This window comes from Pipistrellus hanaki (genome assembly GCF_964339955.1).
Source record: "Pipistrellus hanaki genome assembly, chromosome: 1".
Classification (NCBI taxonomy): domain Eukaryota; kingdom Metazoa; phylum Chordata; class Mammalia; order Chiroptera; family Vespertilionidae; genus Pipistrellus; species Pipistrellus hanaki.
In genome coordinates this window covers 187,250,468-187,268,770 of record NC_140503.1, presented here as the reverse complement: position 1 = coordinate 187,268,770, position 18,303 = coordinate 187,250,468, and the positions used below count along the sequence as shown (strand labels likewise).

Genomic DNA, 18,303 nt, shown 5'->3' with positions numbered 1-18,303 from the left:
GTTCTGGTCTGATTGAACCATGGAGGATGAAATTGTCTAAGGCCCAATGCAAACTGCTGCGAGATTTGGGAAACCTATTTATTATATTCCTATTAAATATAGACCTGTTGAATTGGAGCTTTTTCTTTTTTTTTTCTTTTTTCCCCTCAACGCTTCAGAAGCCCTGAGATTTCAGGTAAGTGACATGGTAGAAAGGGAGAGTTTCCAGAAACTTCGGGGAAAAAAAATAGACTCCATCAAGAAGGACTGTTCCATACGCTCAGGGAGCGCCCACCGGCACATCCATCTCCATCACCGCCGCCACCGGATTATCTCACCAGCGAGTGAGGCTGCAAGGTTCGGGGGCCGGGCCGAACCACTCCGCCCCACGCGGAGGGGGGGTCCGCGGCCGCTCTGCGGAGCCTGGCCGTTCCCCCCGCGTTGGTCCTGGCCCGGTCCCCCCCGCGCAGGCACCCACAGTGCGTCCGGCCGGCGCTTTATAGCGGCCGCCTGGGCGGCTCCGCTCGCTGTTTGTCCTCCCCTCCTGCGGCCTTGCTCACCTGTGCTCCGCCAAGATGCAGCTCAAACCCATGGAGATCAACCCCGAGGTGAGCGTCCGGTGCATCGTGCTTCCAGGAGCGCTGGACGGATTGGGGGTCAGCCCACGCCGGGTAGCGGGCTCGCTGACCGTTATTTATTTATTTATTTATTTATTTATTTATTTTTCTTTGCGTTTGTCTTTCAGATGCTGAACAAAGTGAGTGGCATCTCGCGTGGCCTCGGTACCCCCCCCCGCACCCCCTCCTTCCAGGATAGCCGAGGCGGAGGCGCCCACCTGCTCCGGCGGCTTCGCAATGACTTAGCGGCGCCCCGTTGGCTCCGAGGAGCCGGGCTGGGCGCGGCCGGGGCCCCTGCATGGGGGGCGGGGTGGATACAGGTGGAGGAGGAGGAGGCTGCACCCCCGGGGCGAGCTCAAAGCCGAGCTCCCGAGGGCGTGGCCGGGGCCGCGGGGCCTCGGCTGCTCCGGCTTCGCGGGAGCCACGTGTGGGCCGCGCTTTGTTGCTGTGTCATCGCCCCGGCGGGGCGGGGGGCCGGGCGGGGACTCCTCCCAGGCTTTGAGGAGGGTGTCTGCCTCCCCTGAGCCTGGCCGCCTTGTCTCCCTTCCTCTCCGCAGGTGCTGGCCCGGCTGGGGGTGGCCGGCCAGTGGCGCTTTGTGGACGTGCTGGGGCTGGAGGAGGACGCGCTGCGCTCGGTGCCCTCGCCCGCCTGCGCGCTGCTGCTGCTCTTTCCGCTCACCAACCAGGTAGGTAGGGCGTGGGGCCCGCCCTGCGCGCCCCTCCAAACCAGAATGAGGCATTGAGGATAGGCTGGACTCCAGGCTCCTCTTCCCACCTGGCCTAAGTGCCCACACCTGGCAACACTGCCCTCTCCCTGGGCTTGGGGGTGGGGAAGGCGTGGAGGGAGGAGCCCACACCCTGGATACCTACTACCCTGTGGGGCTCCTTTTGGAAGAGAGCTTATTGCGCTTGTTCACCCATCATCCACCATTGCCTCACGTTTGGAGGAGAAGTAATTCCAAATTATTATCTATCCCTCGGGGAAATAATCCATCCTACCCATAAGTCCTAGGCTTTTCTGAACCTTCCAGGCCAAGGCGTGGCTGGTTCTTTTTCCTTTAAAAGGCTGTCACCTTGCTGTTACACGGAGGGGGATGGGCTTGCCTGAAGCACATGAAAACAATAGGTTCTTTTAATTCTCCACTTCCAAGGCCTGGGTCTCTCTCCCTGTGGTCTCCCGGTAGTATTCTTCCCACTCTCCCATTTTCTACAGCAAGCACACTTGGGTTTTAGCCTCACCAGTGTGCTCTTGCAAAAAACAAAAAAGCTTAATCATTTGTATACGGTTCCAGTATGGGAACCTCCTTCCACCTCTCTCCTCCTCTTTCCTCTTTGGCCGTGTGGGTATGTGAAATAGGTGGGCATTAGAGCAGTCTTGGAACTACCTTTTCATTTCCCTTTAGATGGTCTTCCTCTACAAGTGTGCATCAAAAGACTGAGCATCAGATATAACAAAGGTAGCTGGGATAATTGTTGTCTTGCGATGTATGGAATTCCACTAATCAGCATGGTATTGTCTATCTCCTGTTGCTGTCACTCGAACCCCTGATTTGGGAGTGGTTGAACATTTCCTATAAACGAAACTTGAGGAATTTGCATTTGGGGCATCATTCCAAAGGCAGAGTGAGTGGAAGCAGCAACAGCCTACGTCCAGGTGTTCTAGAAGCATCCTCTGCATAAATTAGGCCCTACGGGAAGTTCCAGGTGTTTCCCCTATAAATGGGTTAAACACCCTTATTAAAATTGTTAGGATATTCCCGGTGACATGTTTTTCTTATGGCCAACGCTTTTACTTAGGTGGAAACGGAGCTGCCCAAAATGGCATGTCTAATGAACGCCTGTTTGGCCAAATGAAATGCAATCTCCTCTCTTATGTGAGCCCCTCACAGCTTTCTTGCTGGAGGAAGGAACCATGATGACTCGGAGGTTTTGAGCGTCTCTCCTACACCAGGCCTCTGGGAGGCAGTGGCGCAGCCTGCTTGTCTCTCAAAAGCCCACTGATCTCCGTTTGCTGGATCCAGTGGTGCTTGTTAGAGAACGTTTGGTTTGAACGCTTTATGTTTGAAAGAGCTCAATAATTAGGATTTTTTTTTTTTTAGCTCCAGTTCAGCCTGTCAGATTTATTGAGCACCCATTCTGCGATACAAGACACCTCCCGGGTGAAACATTAAAGCAAATTCAAAGAAAGGTTGAGGTTCTGTAGCTTGACTTCCAAACAAACCAAATTCATTTAGAAAACATTTTGTCTAAGAGAGTATTATTACATCCTAAACGGACCACTGTAGAATATTAATATTTCAGTAAGGATATCTATGCAAGAGCTCAAACAGCCCTAAAGGATGTGCTATCCCATTTTAAAATGTTTAATTTACCTGGAACAGTGAAAAACCTTAACAGTCAATGTGGATACATGGTGCTAGAACTTCCTACGAGTTGGAGTTAAAAGTTGATTCATGTTGCTCTGCTGGTGCCCCGGATAAGGCCTAAATTTCAGTTCTGTGTACAGTAAGGGAAGGCTACTGGGATTGGAAATATTTTGTCTGAATTACACTGGTTATGGGGACTAGTGTTTCTGTAGCATTAGCACTCTGCTTTTCACTGAGAAGTCCTACCTGTAAGGTCTTTAAAACTTGTTAGCAAAAGGTTCAGACAAGCGCACTAAGTGACTGTACAAAGAGCGAATGGATGCTTTGGGGGAAATTTGACTTCCTGATCTGTACCCTCTTCCTCGCCTCCCATTGCTCATCTGTCCACAAGTGGGATAGCTGGCAAAGACAAACAAATGTCCCATCTTCCCTTTGTGGGGTGAGGAGGAGTTCTGGTGAAATCAGAGTCGGCACCCTATGCCAGTTGTTTTTCTTTCATTAAAAAAAGGGCGAGGGAGTCATACATTTCTTTAGATTGTGCCTTTACGTTAAGGCTTGTATTGTTTTTAAAGAGAGGTGTACTAGTACTCGGACAGAACAGAAGCAGAATGGTAAAGAGTAGTGTGCTATAAACTGGCTGGTATGCTTGGCTGTTACATTAACCAAAGCGTGCTTGGGGTGCCCATGTGAAATATGGTCGTCGTTGGTGTTAGAGGAAGAAAGCTCATTGGCTCTTCCCATTTCTGTTTAAGATCCTTAGCTTATAGAATGAACGTGTCTGCTTTTTAACTTTGTGACATCATCCATTTCCAGCTAAAAGGCTGCGGCGCTGTCTAGACCAGCCTTGGGCAATATCCAAGGCCATTACTGCACTGCAGCATCAGGGTGGAGTCTCGGAACTTCTCGGAACCCCAAGGGCTGGTGGGGGTGTGAGGGACAGGCCATTGCCTTGGCGCCAGAGAGTCAGCTAACTTTCTCAAAAGGCCTGAGAGTCCATTGTTCAGGCCTGAGGGCCATATGATTCTCTGCCCTTGGCGTTGGCTGGCATGTAGAACCGAGGCTTCTGGTCACACATCCTAGTTGTGTTTCCATGTAGGTGGTAGGACTTTCTGTGCTACCATCTGTCTTTGCGTTTTTATTCTGAGATATTAGCATGTTTTTTTACATTCGCAGCATGAGAACTTCAGGAAAAAACAGATCGAAGAACTGAAGGGACAAGATGTCAGCCCTAAGGTGTACTTCATGAGGCAGACCATTGGGAACTCCTGTGGCACCATTGGACTCATACACGCCGTGGCCAACAATCAAGACAAACTGGAATTTGGTAAGTGTGAGCTTTGAGACCAGTCATCCTCCAGTTTGGTGGTCCACAAACTCACTAGTCAACAGAGCCAAATATCAACAGGACAACGATTGAAATTTCTTTTTGACAGCCACATTTTTTAAACTTAAACTTCTTCGGACACCACTTCTTCAAAATAGACTTGCCCAGGCCGTGGTATTTTGTGGAAGAGCCACACTCAAGGGGCCAAAGAGCCGCACGTGGGGCTCGAGCCGCGGCTTGTCGACCACTGCTCTAGTTGACCTCTAGCTAACCGTCTGTCTTCACCCCCAAATCCTCAATCGTCTATTCAGCAAACACATTGCCTTCACCATTTTTGAAACCTACTTAACCAGATAGAATCTGTGGGTGAATTCTTATTTCTCTCTTTCAAGGGAAGGAAACTCATTTTCTAAGAAGCATCGTTTGGCTTCTTCCACCTGGAGAGGGAAAGCGAGTGATTCACTTTTGTGCTGTTGCTCTGCGTATGCTCTTCATTTGTACGAAGCTTAGATGAGCGTCAGGTGAAGGATAAAGCACACTTGAGGGCCAATTATTGTAATCCTCCTGTGTTTACTTCTCAGTGATTCTGCAGAAGGAGAGATGAGGTTAAGCCCTGAAACATCAATAGTTAGGTCCTGTCTTTCATGGTACCGTGTTTCATAACAACAGGAGAGAACCAAAACAGCTTAGAGCAGTGGTCACCAACTGGTGGTCTGCGGACCACTGGTGGTCAGTGAGGTCCGAAAGGCTGGCGGCCACCGACTTGGAGCTGCCGGGTACAGATGGTGAGGGTTCCTGCAGAGAGGCTCAGCAGCAGGCCGCAACTTTGAAAGGATTCAGCTGTGAGCAAAGTCAGGTCAGGGGCTTGAGCCCACCTTCCATGGATGCTGTGGAGGATGTAGAAGACATGAATGGGGCTCAGCCCTAAAGCTTGTCAGAGGCACAATAAGGAGCACTAGAATGTGTTAAAATACATGGCTGTTACGTCTGATTTAGGCCAGGTGTCAGCAAACTTTCTTTAAAGGCCTGAGAGTCAATCTTTCAGGCTTGAGGGCCATATGGTCTCTGCCCTTGTGCAAAAATCACCCATCGACATGACGTGAACCAATGGATGTGGCTGTGTTCCAGCAGAACTTTATTTACAAAAATAAGGTAGCAATCTGATTTCGACAGGAGGTGGGGTGGTTAAGAACGGAATAATTTTAACTAATAGTCCACACTGTGAGCAGGTCAAATACTTCTTACAAGCAAAGTGTGGCCAAGACTATAATACGGATATACTTTTGCAATTAAAAATAAAATGAAAAATCACCTGCCCGGCCGTAAACATCCAGATCTTCTAGAAGTTGCTTTTCCAAATGTTAACTTGACTGAGCTGTGCTAGGCAGCTGCAGCTTGGTCTTTTCTAGTTCTTCCGCAGTGGTGGGTCTCACTTTGTTTAGACTGCTTGTTCTTGAGATTGGCAGAGGCACCCTGATTTTTTTTTTGTAGCCGTGGTCATGATGGCGCTAAAGGCTTACTCTGAACCACAGCCCTCCTCATAAAGTTAAGAGGATTCTATCACTTCCAGATTTTGAATAGTACCAATTTAATACATTTACTTTTTTAAAGTTTAGAGCTGAAAGTTCAAGTTGAAGTCTTTTTGACATTTTAAGTTTTTCTTGGTCTAGCTGGGTAGTCAGTGTCTTCTAGACTTATCCACACTGCGCAGCGACCAAACACTTAGGTTAATCATCAGTTGTCAGCTGTCGGCTCTCTCTAGGCCGGACTACCCTGTTTCCCCGAAAATAAGACAGTGTCTTATATTAATTTTTTCTCCCAAAGTTGCGCTAGGTCTTATTTTCAGGGGATATCTTTTCATGCGCTAGGTCTTATTTTCGGACAATGTCTTATTTTCAGGGAAACACGGTATGTGGCTGTTTACATTTCTATTTAAGACCCTTAGGTTCATGTCTGTCCTGGATAACCGTATTACTAAGCTTGCACTTTCTACCCTGAAAGAAAAATCGTGGTTGAGAACTGGTTAATTAGAATGGATTGTTATTGCTACATCCTGTATGCAATTCACATTAATTGTGCATTGCCAGGTGCTGTAGATACAGCAACAGATAGGACAGTTTCATTTTATGGCACCAAAAAGCGCACTGATATATATTACCAACGTATAAGTGCTGTAACAAAGTGATGATAAGAGATGGAGAGATGAATATGAGATGGGAGGTGAAGGGAGTTGGGGAGTGGCCAGGAGCAGAGGAAAGCTTGGCACATGAAGAATGGAGAGTTCTTGGGCTTGAGTGCAGTGACAAGGGAGGGGTGGGAAAGAGAGTCTGGGGCAGATGGTACTGCCCATCCACGTCCTTGGGAGCCTTAGTAAAAATTCAGGTCGCTCAACACGACTGGCTGCAATCGTTTAAGTCACCAATAAATGTGCACCCATTTGCATTATTTTATCTATACTAATACTTGTATTCTTTTTTTTTAAAGAGGATGGGTCGGTCCTGAAACAGTTTCTTTCTGAAACGGAGAAGTTGTCCCCCGAAGACAGAGCAAAATGCTTTGAAAAGAACGAGGTAGGAGGAGAACTTCCAGAGTGTCACTTTTTCGGTAACTCAGGGAGATGTTGTGCTAACGGTTCTGTCTCGTCTGCAGGCCATTCAGACAGCCCATGACGCTGTGGCCCAGGAAGGCCAATGTCGGGTAAGTGCAAAGACCAATCAGAGCCAGGCTGCCCAGGTGCCACCTGTGTTTTCCCTAAAATACGTGTTGTGACCTTTTACTGGGACACAGCAGATGTTGTTTTCCACCCAAGGCCAGTTGACACCGAAAAATCCTACTGGCACAATGCTTTGACCAGACCTGTTTATAAGAAATGGCTCTCAGAAATCCAGTTGGCGGTTGGCACAACCTTGAGTAAATTCAGGGTGATAGTGTTCTGTTTACATCCAAATGAGTAACACCCCACCTAGGAATTGAGCACGTCAGATATTCTTCTCGCAGACTGCTGGGTATAGTAAGACGCACAAACAAGGACTGAGTTTACAGAAGGCTTATGTACCATTAATCTGCACAGAGCCTTCTAGTCAAATGTTAACATTAGATTTAAGTCAGCTGCACTGCCTCTGTAATGATAGTTTGCTCTGCCACTTTCTCTTCTTGACCTTGGATGAGATACTTAAATTCCGTAAGCCTAAATTTTCTTGCTGAAACCGATTTTGGCTCAAGGGTCCCGGATTCGATTCCGGTCAAGGGTATGTACCTTGGTTGTGGGCACATCCCCAGTGGGGAGTGTGCAGGAGGCAGCTAATCGATGTTTCTCTCTCATCGATGTTTCTAGCTCTCTATCTCTCTCCCTCTCTGTAAAAAATCAATAAAACATATTAAAAAAAAGCCTGAATTTTCTCTTCAGTAAAAAGTCAGTTCTGACAGCTACACTCTATCTACTTTATTGCGCTTAGATTAGAGCCTAATATTTAGGAAATACATAAATGTTACCTGTAATTTTAAAAATATACAAGCAAGCCTGGCCTGTGTGGCTCAGTGTTTGAGCGTTGACCTAAGAACCAGGAGGTCAGGGCTTGATTCCTGGTGCGGGCACATGCCTGGGTTGTGGGCTCGATTCCCAGTAGGGGAGTGCAGGAGGCAGTTGATCAATGATTCTCTCTCATTAATGTTTCTCTTTTTCTCCCTCCTTGAAATCAATTAAAAAAACATTAAAACTAAAAATATATATACACATACACAAGAAAGTTGGTTAAAGCATATTATACTTATTACATTTTTAAACTTTTTTAATTTTCATCTGAGGATAGGGATGGAGATATATCGATATATATATATATATATATATATATATATATACACACACACATACACATACATACATACATACACACACACACACACACACACACACATATTTTAATCCTCACTGGAGGATATTTTTCCATTTACTTCTGAGAGAGGGAAAGAGAAATATTGATGTGAGAGAAACACATCGATTGGTTGCCTCCTGTATGAACCCCAATCAGGGCCAGGATGGAGCCTGCCACCAAGGTCCATACCCTTGACCAGAATTGAACTCAGGCCGATGCTCTATGCCACATGTGTCAAACACAAGGCCCGCGGGCCAAATCCAGCCCGCCAGGCCTTGCAATGTGGCCCGCACCGCGCTGTCATCACTGCACTCCGCTGTCAGTTTATGACATTGTCAGTTTATGACTGTTCAGTAAACCATTCGGCCCGCGATTTAGGCTGGATTTTAGATTTTGGCCTCTTCTCTGATTGAGTTCAACACCCCTACAGTCTATGCACTGGGCCAAACCGGCTAGGGCTATATTACAATTGTTTTTTTTTTTGTTTGTTTGTTTTTAAACAAATTACGTTCTGCTTTATAAAATAACTTATTAAAAAAAAAAATTTCTTGGCTCTCTTCAGGTAGATGACAAAGTGAACTTTCACTTTATTCTCTTCAACAACGTGGATGGCCACCTCTATGAACTTGGTACGTTTCGCTCCATTGTTTGGAATCTAATATAGTTTCGTTCTTTCATACTTCCTTTTACTGTATTGACATGTAGCTTTATAGCACTTCAGTATATTATTGTTTATAAAGTCAACAACAGGGTATTCCCATGGGGGAACTTAACCCTTTGTGCCCTTCCCTGTGGGCAACTGACCTGCCAAATGATGGCTCCAGTCAGACCAGAAACGAGACCAGTCCAGCACCAGTCAAGGCCGGAGGGTTCAGTTTTTCTTCTCACTTTTACACTGCAGCTCTTTTCGCATAGGATCTCTGGCATCATCATCCTTTTCAGACAGGAAATACTTTGGGGGAAAAGATAAATGCCTAAATGTGACCTCGCTAGTGTAAAATGGGTTTGTTCGTGTTGGGATAATTCTGTTCACTGTATATGGCAACAAGGAAGATGATCCATCTTGTAAAAGTCGTCCTTGTATTAATGGAGAAAGCTGTGTTGTCTCACGTCCAGACACTGCCTCTGAGTAGGTAGCTCACTGGCAGTCATTGAGGGCACATCTCCAGGGACCCTGCCTGCCTCCACCTTCCTGCACCTGAGAGACTGAATCTGCCTTTTGCTCTGGGTACTGCCCGGGGAATGGGGCACAAGTTCTTCCGTGAGGGTGGCTGGGTTGGGCTGTGATCTTGTTACTTGTGGGTGAGAATTGCCTGGGATGGATTATCCACGAGCACTTGAACCTCATTCCCAGCTTGTTGCTTTATAACTAGGCTTTCTTTGCGGGAGTGGCAATGCTTTTGGGAGAATCTGAAACCTCCCCTTTAGGCTGGACAAGCACAGTAGCCAGAGCATGCGCGTAGAAAGTTGACACGCCTGGCTTCTTTGTTGCAGATGGACGCATGCCTTTCCCGGTGAACCACGGCACCAGCGCAGAGGACTCGCTGCTGCAGGTGAGCTTTGGAATCCATCCCCAGTCAGGCCGCGCTGTCCGTTGTAAAGTGCTAACACCTTTTCAGTACAGCCGGCAGCAATCTCCTGAGTTATTAGCAGCCTTTGGGGCTTAAAGATCATTTTGGTAATCCTACCTACCTTATTGTATAGCACGTGGATTTAACCAGGATCCTTCAGAGCAGCCCTGACTGACCTGTGGCGTGTGCCGGCTCTAGCCCACAGTGAGAATTATCCTGAAAGCCAGAGCTCTGCCTCTCTGGGATTAAGGTGACCATTGTCCTCTTGCCAGGTTACATCATCGCTAACGACTCAAAGAACAGCAACCTGAGCCTTCCCTCATCCGCCCCAGGCTGCTGGATTTGGGTCAGTTTTGAAGGGAGTGTATTATGGGTTCTGGTTAGGCAGTTAATTTCAGGAGCATTTTCTTCCCGCTTGGTCCGCTGTTAATAGGATGAGAGAAGCAGATTCAAAACATGCCTGACAAGAACTTTTAAGATCCAGGATCACAGTGTAACCATCCCCGAACAAGTGACCACAGAAGCCTTCGTTCTGGACCAGGGCTGGGGGGCTACGCTAGGCCTGTTCACCCTGAAAACCAGTCTCCACAGTGGAATCAGTTTGCTGTTCTAAAGGAAATTATTGGGATGAAATTAAAATGCTACTGCATTTGGAATACGGCTGCATTTGTAATATAGCTAGTCATTTTTTTTTTTTTTTAGCACTTGCCGTGTGTAGACTGGGGGTTGGCCGAATTTTTCAGACAGAAGATGCTTTAGCTTTGGGAGGCATGTGGCCTGTTGCAAATATTCAATTCTGTTACAGCTCCAAAGCAGCCCATAGACAGTGGGTAAATGAATGTGTGTGGCTATTGCAAAAAAACAAACAGGCAGCAGCTCGATTTGGTGCCCCGGCTGCAGTTTGCAGACTCCTGAACTAGGTGCTCTTCTCAGTGACTTAGAGCTCTTATGGAATCCTTCTAAGGATACTGGGAGGCAGGTATTATTTTACACATTTTACACATAAAGAAACTGAGGTGCAGAGGGTAAGTGATGCCCAAGGTCAATGACTTAAATGGCAGAGCCATGGCTCCCATCTCTGCAGTCTGTCTCTAGAGTCTGTGCGCAGTCACTGTACAGTACCGCCTTTCTGAGCAATAGGCCTGCCTTCGGAACATCACAGACCTGACGCCTCGGAGGTGCTGGTGGGCCAGGTATGCCTCTCCAGGAGGGAGGGTCACTTGCTACAGTTGGCTGATATATACACCTGAGATCACTGGGAGCTAATTCCTGTATTTACAGGGGGTTGAGAACAGTAATAGCGAATGAGAACTAGACCTAGAGAAGCAGGATCCGGGAGATTTGCATGAGAAAGTCAGCATTTACTTATGGGAGAGAGTAAGAACAGAGGCACAATTTCTGGTCATGACCCATCTGGGGGGAGAACTTCTCCAAATTAAGCTCTGAGGTCCATTCTGATTCCTAGCTGGCACTATCCTGATACCATGAGATGCACCTCCCATGGGATACCTACAACTGTTATGGGAGGAGAATTTATGGGGTGAGGGGAAGGGTAAAACTTCATTGTTCAAAAAATAAAACCAGTTCTAATTAGAATCTCATTTAAAAGTAAATGAATAAACTAGCACCTTAATTAGTGAAAATTCTTGAGTCAGACTGGTTGTAAATAATTAAAGATATTTTAGGATTTCTAAACTTTACACAAAACTTACTTAAGCCAGTGAGAAAATACATAAGCTTAACCCAATCATTCTAAACTTCAGTGACTTGGGTCCCAACTCATTGTATATACTAGAGAGAATTGTCTATTCTGCCTTTAGAGGCTCACACTTCATATTAGTTAACACTGTAGGAAAGCCTTACAGGTATGGAATATCAGTGTCTTAAAATTCTGACAATAAAATGTGATGCCAGTCTAGACTCCCTTTAGTTTTGCTAAGTTGTTTCAAAGCAGAATGAAACTCTGCCATGGTGGATCTTCTTTTTAATATATATATTTTATTGATTTGTAAAAAAATATATATTGATTTTTTTTTTTTTTTACAGAGAGGAAGGGAGAAGGATAGTTAGAAACATCAATAAGAGAGAAACCTCGATCAGCTGCCTCTTGCACACCCCCTATTGGGATGTGCCCACAACTAAGGTACATGCCCTTGACCGGAATCGAACCTGGGACCCTTCAGTCCATAGGCCGACGCTGTATCCATTGAGCCAAACCCCTTTCAGCTCAAGGCGTTTTTAAAACCTAGAATTTGGTAAATAGCTAATATAGACATACTTCTGAGATATTGTGGATTTGGTCCCTCTATGATAAAGCAAATACAGTGTCACCATAAAGCAGCTTGCAATCTTTTTGCTGGAGGAGGGTCTTGTCTTCAGTTTAGAAGTAACATATCAGTTATCTATACCTGGAAGACCCTGTATGGGAACTTTTGAAGATAACAGTTAAACAAAAAAACAGCAATAAGAAACTTTAAAATCGGGAGCCATGACCAATGTGACTCAGCTGGGCATCGTCCCATGCACCCAGAGTTTGCCAGTTCAATTCCTCGTCGGGGCACCTGCCTTGTGGGGAGCTGGATTCCCCCTGGGTGATGTGCAGGAGGCAGCTCACATCGAGAGTGCTCAGTAAAGCGAAATGCAGTAATCAATTCCCTGTTCCCAGTCTTTGTGATCTAGAGTTAGTAACACATCTCTTGTTTATGCTTGGAATATACCAGGTACGTAAATTTCTAAGGCTCTTTTGTAAAACATTTACTTGGAAGAAGTTTGTCTCTGCTCTGGGAACTTCAGAATTAGAACTTTTGTGTTTTGTTTTCAAAACCAGGCACAAGGTGGGAGGAACAGGGCATTCGGTGAGAGGAACAAAGGAGTCCAAGCTTCTGAGGTCAAATCTGTGATGCAAGTCTGTCTCTCCCTTGACCTGATTTTTTTTTTTCCTCTTAAGCCTTGGGGATTTTAAAAAAAATGTATTTTTATTGATTTCAGAGAGGAAGGAAGATGGAGAGAGAGAGAGAGAGAGAGAGAGAGAGAGAAACATCAGTGAGAGAATCATTGATCGGCTGCCTCCTGCACACCCCACACCAAGGATCGAGCCTGTAACTCTGGGCATGTGCCCTGAACGGAATCAAATTGTGACCTCCTGGTTTATAGGTTGATGCTCAACCACTGAGCCACTCCCACCTGGCAAGCTGGATTTTTAAGTTTAATGGGAAGTTTACGGTTGACCAGGGTGAACTTGGAGGCCTTCCTGGTACTTTCCCTTTGAAAGGTTCATTTTGAGCTGTTGCTGTTTGTACATTAATGGCATTCCTCCTTTCCAGGATGCTGCCAAGGTCTGCAGAGAATTCACCGAGCGTGAGCAGGGGGAGGTCCGCTTCTCGGCTGTGGCCCTGTGCAAGGCAGCCTGAGGTCCTGTGGGAAGGCACTGCTCTTCTCCCCTCCGCCCTTCGCTATCGAAACACACCCCTGCCAGTGTAGTCTGAAAATGCTTGTGTTGTAGACAACAGCTGTTCTCCTTTGGTTCTGTAGCTGTATTCCCTCTTGATCACACCCAAGCGCCAGCCGAGTTCAGCTGTCGGTTGAGGAGTTTGATGTAAGCTTCAGATGGCGAAGCATTTCCCCATTATACGTCTTGTCCTTCAATATATAATGCTTTAAATGGCTGCTTTGTTTTGTGTCTGTAAAGGCCTTGGATGTGGTTTCAGTTGTTTGTCCTTAAAAGAAATAAAACTTTTCTGCTGAAAAGAGGGAAGCCGAAACTGGTTTTTATTCTCTCTTGCCTTCCCTTCATTGTACCTGAAATACCTTGCATAATAGTGGACTTACATATCTTCCATATAAATAACTCATAGCCTAGGTAAGAAAATTCAAATATACTAGAGGCCCGTTGCATGAAATTTGTGTACAGGGTGGAGGGGCGGGGTGGTGGTGATCTCCAATCTGGGACTCTTGGACATCCCTCTCACAATCCTGGATTGCTGGCTCCTAATCGCCTGCCTGCCTGCCTGGTTGCCCCTAACTGCCCCTACACACACACACACACACCCCTCCCCCTCCCCCTCCCCCCGCCACTGGCCTTGTTGCCCCTCACTGCCCCCTGCTGCTGGCCTGGTCTCCCCCAAATGCCCCCTCTGCTAGCCTTGTTGCCCCCAACTGCCCCACCCTGTTGGCATGGCCACCCCACGCAGCCTGTTCAGCCATTTGGTCATCCCTCACCCCCGCTGCAGACCTGGTTGTAGGCAGCCATCTTGTGAGGGCATGAGGGTCAATTTGCTTATCTCTATTATATAGGACTAGAGGTTAGGGTCCCTAGGAGCCTTCCAGCTGCCAGCTGGGGCTGTCCTTTGTTCTGCACCATCTCTTGGTGGTCATGGTGAGCCATCCAACTCCTGGTCTCCTAGTCAAATTCTCAAGGGGACATTTTGCATATTAGCCTTTTATATATAGAGATATAGAGATTACTGGTTTAGTGTCACTAGACGTTTTTCTATACATTTATAGTACTGTGTGTATTTGCAGACTGAAATATTCTTAAAATATTTTAGAACAATTTTAGATTTCCATAAAAACTGATATTATAGTTCCCATATACCCTTCATCCATTTCCCCCTTTGTTATCTTACATTAATTTGATGCATTTGTGGTAATTAGAAATAATTACAAAAATCATCTCACTAATGACTAAAGCCCTTAGCTTATTCAGATTTTCTTAGTTTTTACAAAATATTCTTTTTCTTTTCATGTCTCATTAGACTCCCTGTGGCTGTGATAATTTCTTAGACTTTCCATATTTTTGATGACTTTGCCCGTTTTGAGGAGTACTAGTCAAGTATTTTGTAGGATGTCCCTCTATTAGGATTATCTGATGTTTTTCTCATAATTAGATTGAGGTTATGAGTTTTGGGGAAGGAAGACCACAGAGGTAAAGTGCCATTTTCATCACAAAGGGTACATGCCATCAATAGGTTTTATCACTGCTGATAGTGACTTGATTTCCTGGCTGAGGTGACATTTGTCAAGTTTCTCCACTTACTGTAGTTGTTTTCCTCACTCCCACCGCCTTTCATACTATCCTCCGCACAGCCCCCTTTAGGAGTTGGGAGTTGAATTATGCTCCTTGTGGGTGGAGTACCTCTAAATTATTTGCAATTGTTTTACAGGGAGATTTATCTATTCTCTGCTACTTAACCGTTTATATCAATGTGAACGCGTGGATAATTCTTTTATAACCTGGGTTATAATCCAAAATTATATTTTCTTGCTCAAGTCGTTCTAGTTTTGACCACTGAGAATTATTTCAGTTGCTTCCTGTGTCTATTTGACATACCCCAATCAATGTAGCTTCCCCTCCCCCCCCGCCCCTCCAGCAATTCTTTGCTTTCTAGAAAGAGGTGTTTTTGTTTGTTTTTTAAAAACAAAAACAAAATAACAAATGTCTTTGCCATTTGCTAAGTCTTACTATTTTCTAGATCAGGATATGCTGATATGTAATTTATCAGCTTGGATTCAAGTTTCAATGACATTTGTTTTCAACAGCTGATACTTGAATATGACCGTTCCTTTCTAGTTATAGGAATGAAGGACAACGGGGAAGAAACTCCATGCTTCCTGCTCCTGCTGTGATCTTCTCAGGAGCTTTCTCATCCTGTTTGCTGCTCGGCCTCAGCTGCCTCAAAGCTTTCAGCTGTAATTACTCTATGGCAATACCTGTGATTCCGACTTCTAAGCATAGACTACGTTGGTTCCTAGGAGTAACTATTAACATTTTGTTCACGTGGAAACTACCTATCCAGTGACTTAGGGAATTCTAATTGCTTAGCGTTGAAACCAGAGGAATGCGTTTTTAATTCTAACTTGGTGTGTGACTTCTATACAGTCACTTTGTGGGTTGTCCTTGGGAAGGAAACAAAACAAGGCTCCTTTCTGCTAACAGGAGCTAGTAAGAAGATTGCTTTAAGCCTCAGGGAGCAGCTACAGGTAGTGGTGTAGTTTAAAATACTTTCATACTTTATGTGTGAGAAGCATACTTATTAAAATGCTTTCAAATAACATAACAGTATGCCTTAGCACATCACACCACAGAAGGTTATGCAGGGTGAATTTTGACCTTTGGGTCCTACATTTTAATGTGGGTGATTGGATCCCTGGAGGTCCAGAGAAATTTCAGTTTTACTGAGAAAATAGGCGTGGAGGCTAGGTAATATGCCCCTTGTCACTGCTAGTCACTAGAACTTAGACCATGAACTGACTTCCTACAGTAGCTAACCTAGTTCGAGAGTCAATATAATAGCTTATCAAACCTGTCTTTGACCTCCACTTCTGCTTCAGTAACTTTGGGGAAAGAATTTATCCTCTCCTACATCTTCCTTGTTTTATGTTAAAACTAGTGGCCCAGTGAACAAAATTTGGGGGGGGGGGGGGGGATAGGGAGGTAAGGGTGCCTCTCAGCCTGGCCTGCGCCCTCTCCAATCTGGGACTCCTCAGGGGTAATCGGCAGTTGGACATCCCTCTTACAATCCAGATCTGCTGGCTCCTAACTGCTCGCCTGCCTGCCTGCCTGATTGTCCCTAACTGCTCCCCTGCTGGCTTGATTGCTCCTAACCACCTCTGCCTCGGCCCTGCATCCAGGACCTAGGATTCCCTTCTCCAGCTGACCACAGGCACCCGGGATCTGAGCTTCCCTCCCTCTGGTCAGCCATAGGCACCCAGGCTGACTGCAGCCGCAGAGATGATGGGCAAGTGGCTTTGCCTGGGCTGCAGCCACAAGTGCTGGTGCCCAGGACTGTGGGGTGGGCAGCTTCTCCTTCTACCAGGCTGTACCCAGCCTCAGGTGCTGATGCCTGGACCACAAGCAGGCGGCTTCTCCATCTTCCCTGGGATGCAGTGTGGGCGACTTCTCCGGCTGGCTGTTGCCTGGGATCATAGGGCAGGTGTGGCTTCTTCGTCCGGGCTGCAGCCAGCCTCAGGCGCTGGTGCCCGGTTTCTCTATCTCCTGCAGGAAGTGAGGTGGAGGGACATGGGTCGGGAGGATGTGGGGTGGGCAGCTTCTGCAGCCTGGCTGCGGCCTGGGGTCACGGGGCAGGCGGCTTCTTGGTCTCCCTGGCTGGAGCCAGCCTCAGACGCTGGTGCCCAAGTTCTCACTCTGATTGGCTGTTGGGCGTAGTGGAGTGAAGGTAGTTTGCATGTTTCTCTTTTATTACTTTAGATAGACACAACACAGAATGAAGATGTCTGGGAAGGGCCTGTACTCTAGAAGATTCCATTTGTATCAATGTCTTCCCCACTGTTCTCCCTGAGGCCTCAGTCATGTACAACCCTGGGGATACCATTGACTTGTATTCCATATGAAGGCAGTACCCCATAGAATTTTGCAACTCAGAGGCCCTTATTTACTGTGAAAGCCCTCCTAATTGATATCGTAGATTTGTCAAAGATCTATGCCCAGTTGGCTTATTCCTTAGAAGTTAACCAGTCTTTGGCGATGAAGGTGACTTTGTAGTGTTTTCAACCGGCAAAGCCACCTGCTACTAAGGATCCATCCCTTTTAATTAACACCCAAAATGTCCAGAGGAGTCTTTAGGTTTTATATCTGTTCAGTATAATACTTGGTCTGTCTTAAAGACTCCCAAACATGGGAAAATATTCCTACATGAAACGAGTGAGATGGTTTTGTAAAATAAATATACGTATGTATTTAGAAAACAGGACCACGATAGCTAAATGTTCATTCTGTTCTAAGTTAAACTTTGTCATATATGAGATGGACATTATCCCTGATTTACAGATGAACAAACTAAAGCACAGCGAAGCTGCACAAGTTGCCCAAGGTTCCCTGGTAGTAAGGGATGTTGCTGATGTTCAAACCCTAGCAGCCTGGCTCTAAGAGCCCACAACGATGATGAATCCTGGGGAGAGATGGACTGAAAGTGAAGTTTGAGCTTTAGTGCCCCACCCTTTAATGACCCCTTCCCACATTCTGGCTTGTGTATCCTTGGGAAATTTGCAATTTCTCAAAAGCGTGGGTATGCTCCTCTCTCTGGGTATTGAGATTTTGGGTAATTTTAACTTTATATTCTCATTTTCTAAACTTTCTAAAATTACTATATTTTTTAAAATATATTTTATTGGTTCTTTTTACAGAGAGGAAGGGAGAGGGATAGATAGCTAGAAACGTGGATGAGAAACATTCACCAGCTGCCTCCTGCACACCCCTTACTGGGGATGTGCTTGCAACCAATGTACATGCCCTTGACCAGAATCGAATGTAGGACTTTCAGTCTGCAGACCGACACTCTCTATCCACTGAGTCAAACTAGTTTTGGCATATTATTTTTTTAAAAATATTTTTTTATTGACTTCAGATGGTGCGTGGGGAGAGAGAGAGAGAGAGAGAGAGAGAGAGAGAGAGAGAGAGAGAGAGAGACATCAATGATGAGAGAATCATTGATTGGCTGCCTCCTGCATGCCACACACTGGGGATCAAGACTGCCACCCCGGCATGTGTCCTGACCAGGAATTGAACCGTGACCTCCTGGTTCATAGGTCAACGCTCAACCACTGAGCTATGCCAGC

General features: G+C 46.1%; 1 protein-coding gene across 1 annotated transcript; it reads left to right on the top strand.

The window, feature by feature from the left end:
* Positions 1-512: 512 nt before the first annotated feature.
* On the top strand, positions 513-13,490 carry UCHL1 (ubiquitin C-terminal hydrolase L1). The gene is made up of 9 exons (XM_084901310.1): positions 513-587; positions 725-736; positions 1,154-1,282; positions 4,136-4,286; positions 6,771-6,856; positions 6,936-6,983; positions 8,721-8,787; positions 9,653-9,711; positions 13,053-13,490. The coding sequence occupies exons 1-9, from the start codon at positions 555-557 to the stop codon at positions 13,137-13,139; spliced, it is 672 nt and encodes a 223-aa protein (XP_084757436.1). The 5' UTR covers positions 513-554; the 3' UTR covers positions 13,140-13,490.
* Positions 13,491-18,303: the final 4,813 nt, after the last annotated feature.

What these genes read in the sequence shown, in the direction of transcription:
- UCHL1 (XM_084901310.1), top strand. Translation starts at nt 555, where the DNA reads ATGCAGCTCAAACCCATGGAGATCAACCCCGAG. An exon ending in CCCAGGAAGGCCAATGTCGG is followed by an intron (nt 6,984 to 8,720) that starts GTAAGTGCAAAG and finishes GGCTCTCTTCAG; the next exon opens with GTAGATGACAAAGTGAACTT. An exon ending in CAGAGGACTCGCTGCTGCAG is followed by an intron (nt 9,712 to 13,052) that starts GTGAGCTTTGGA and finishes CCTCCTTTCCAG; the next exon opens with GATGCTGCCAAGGTCTGCAG.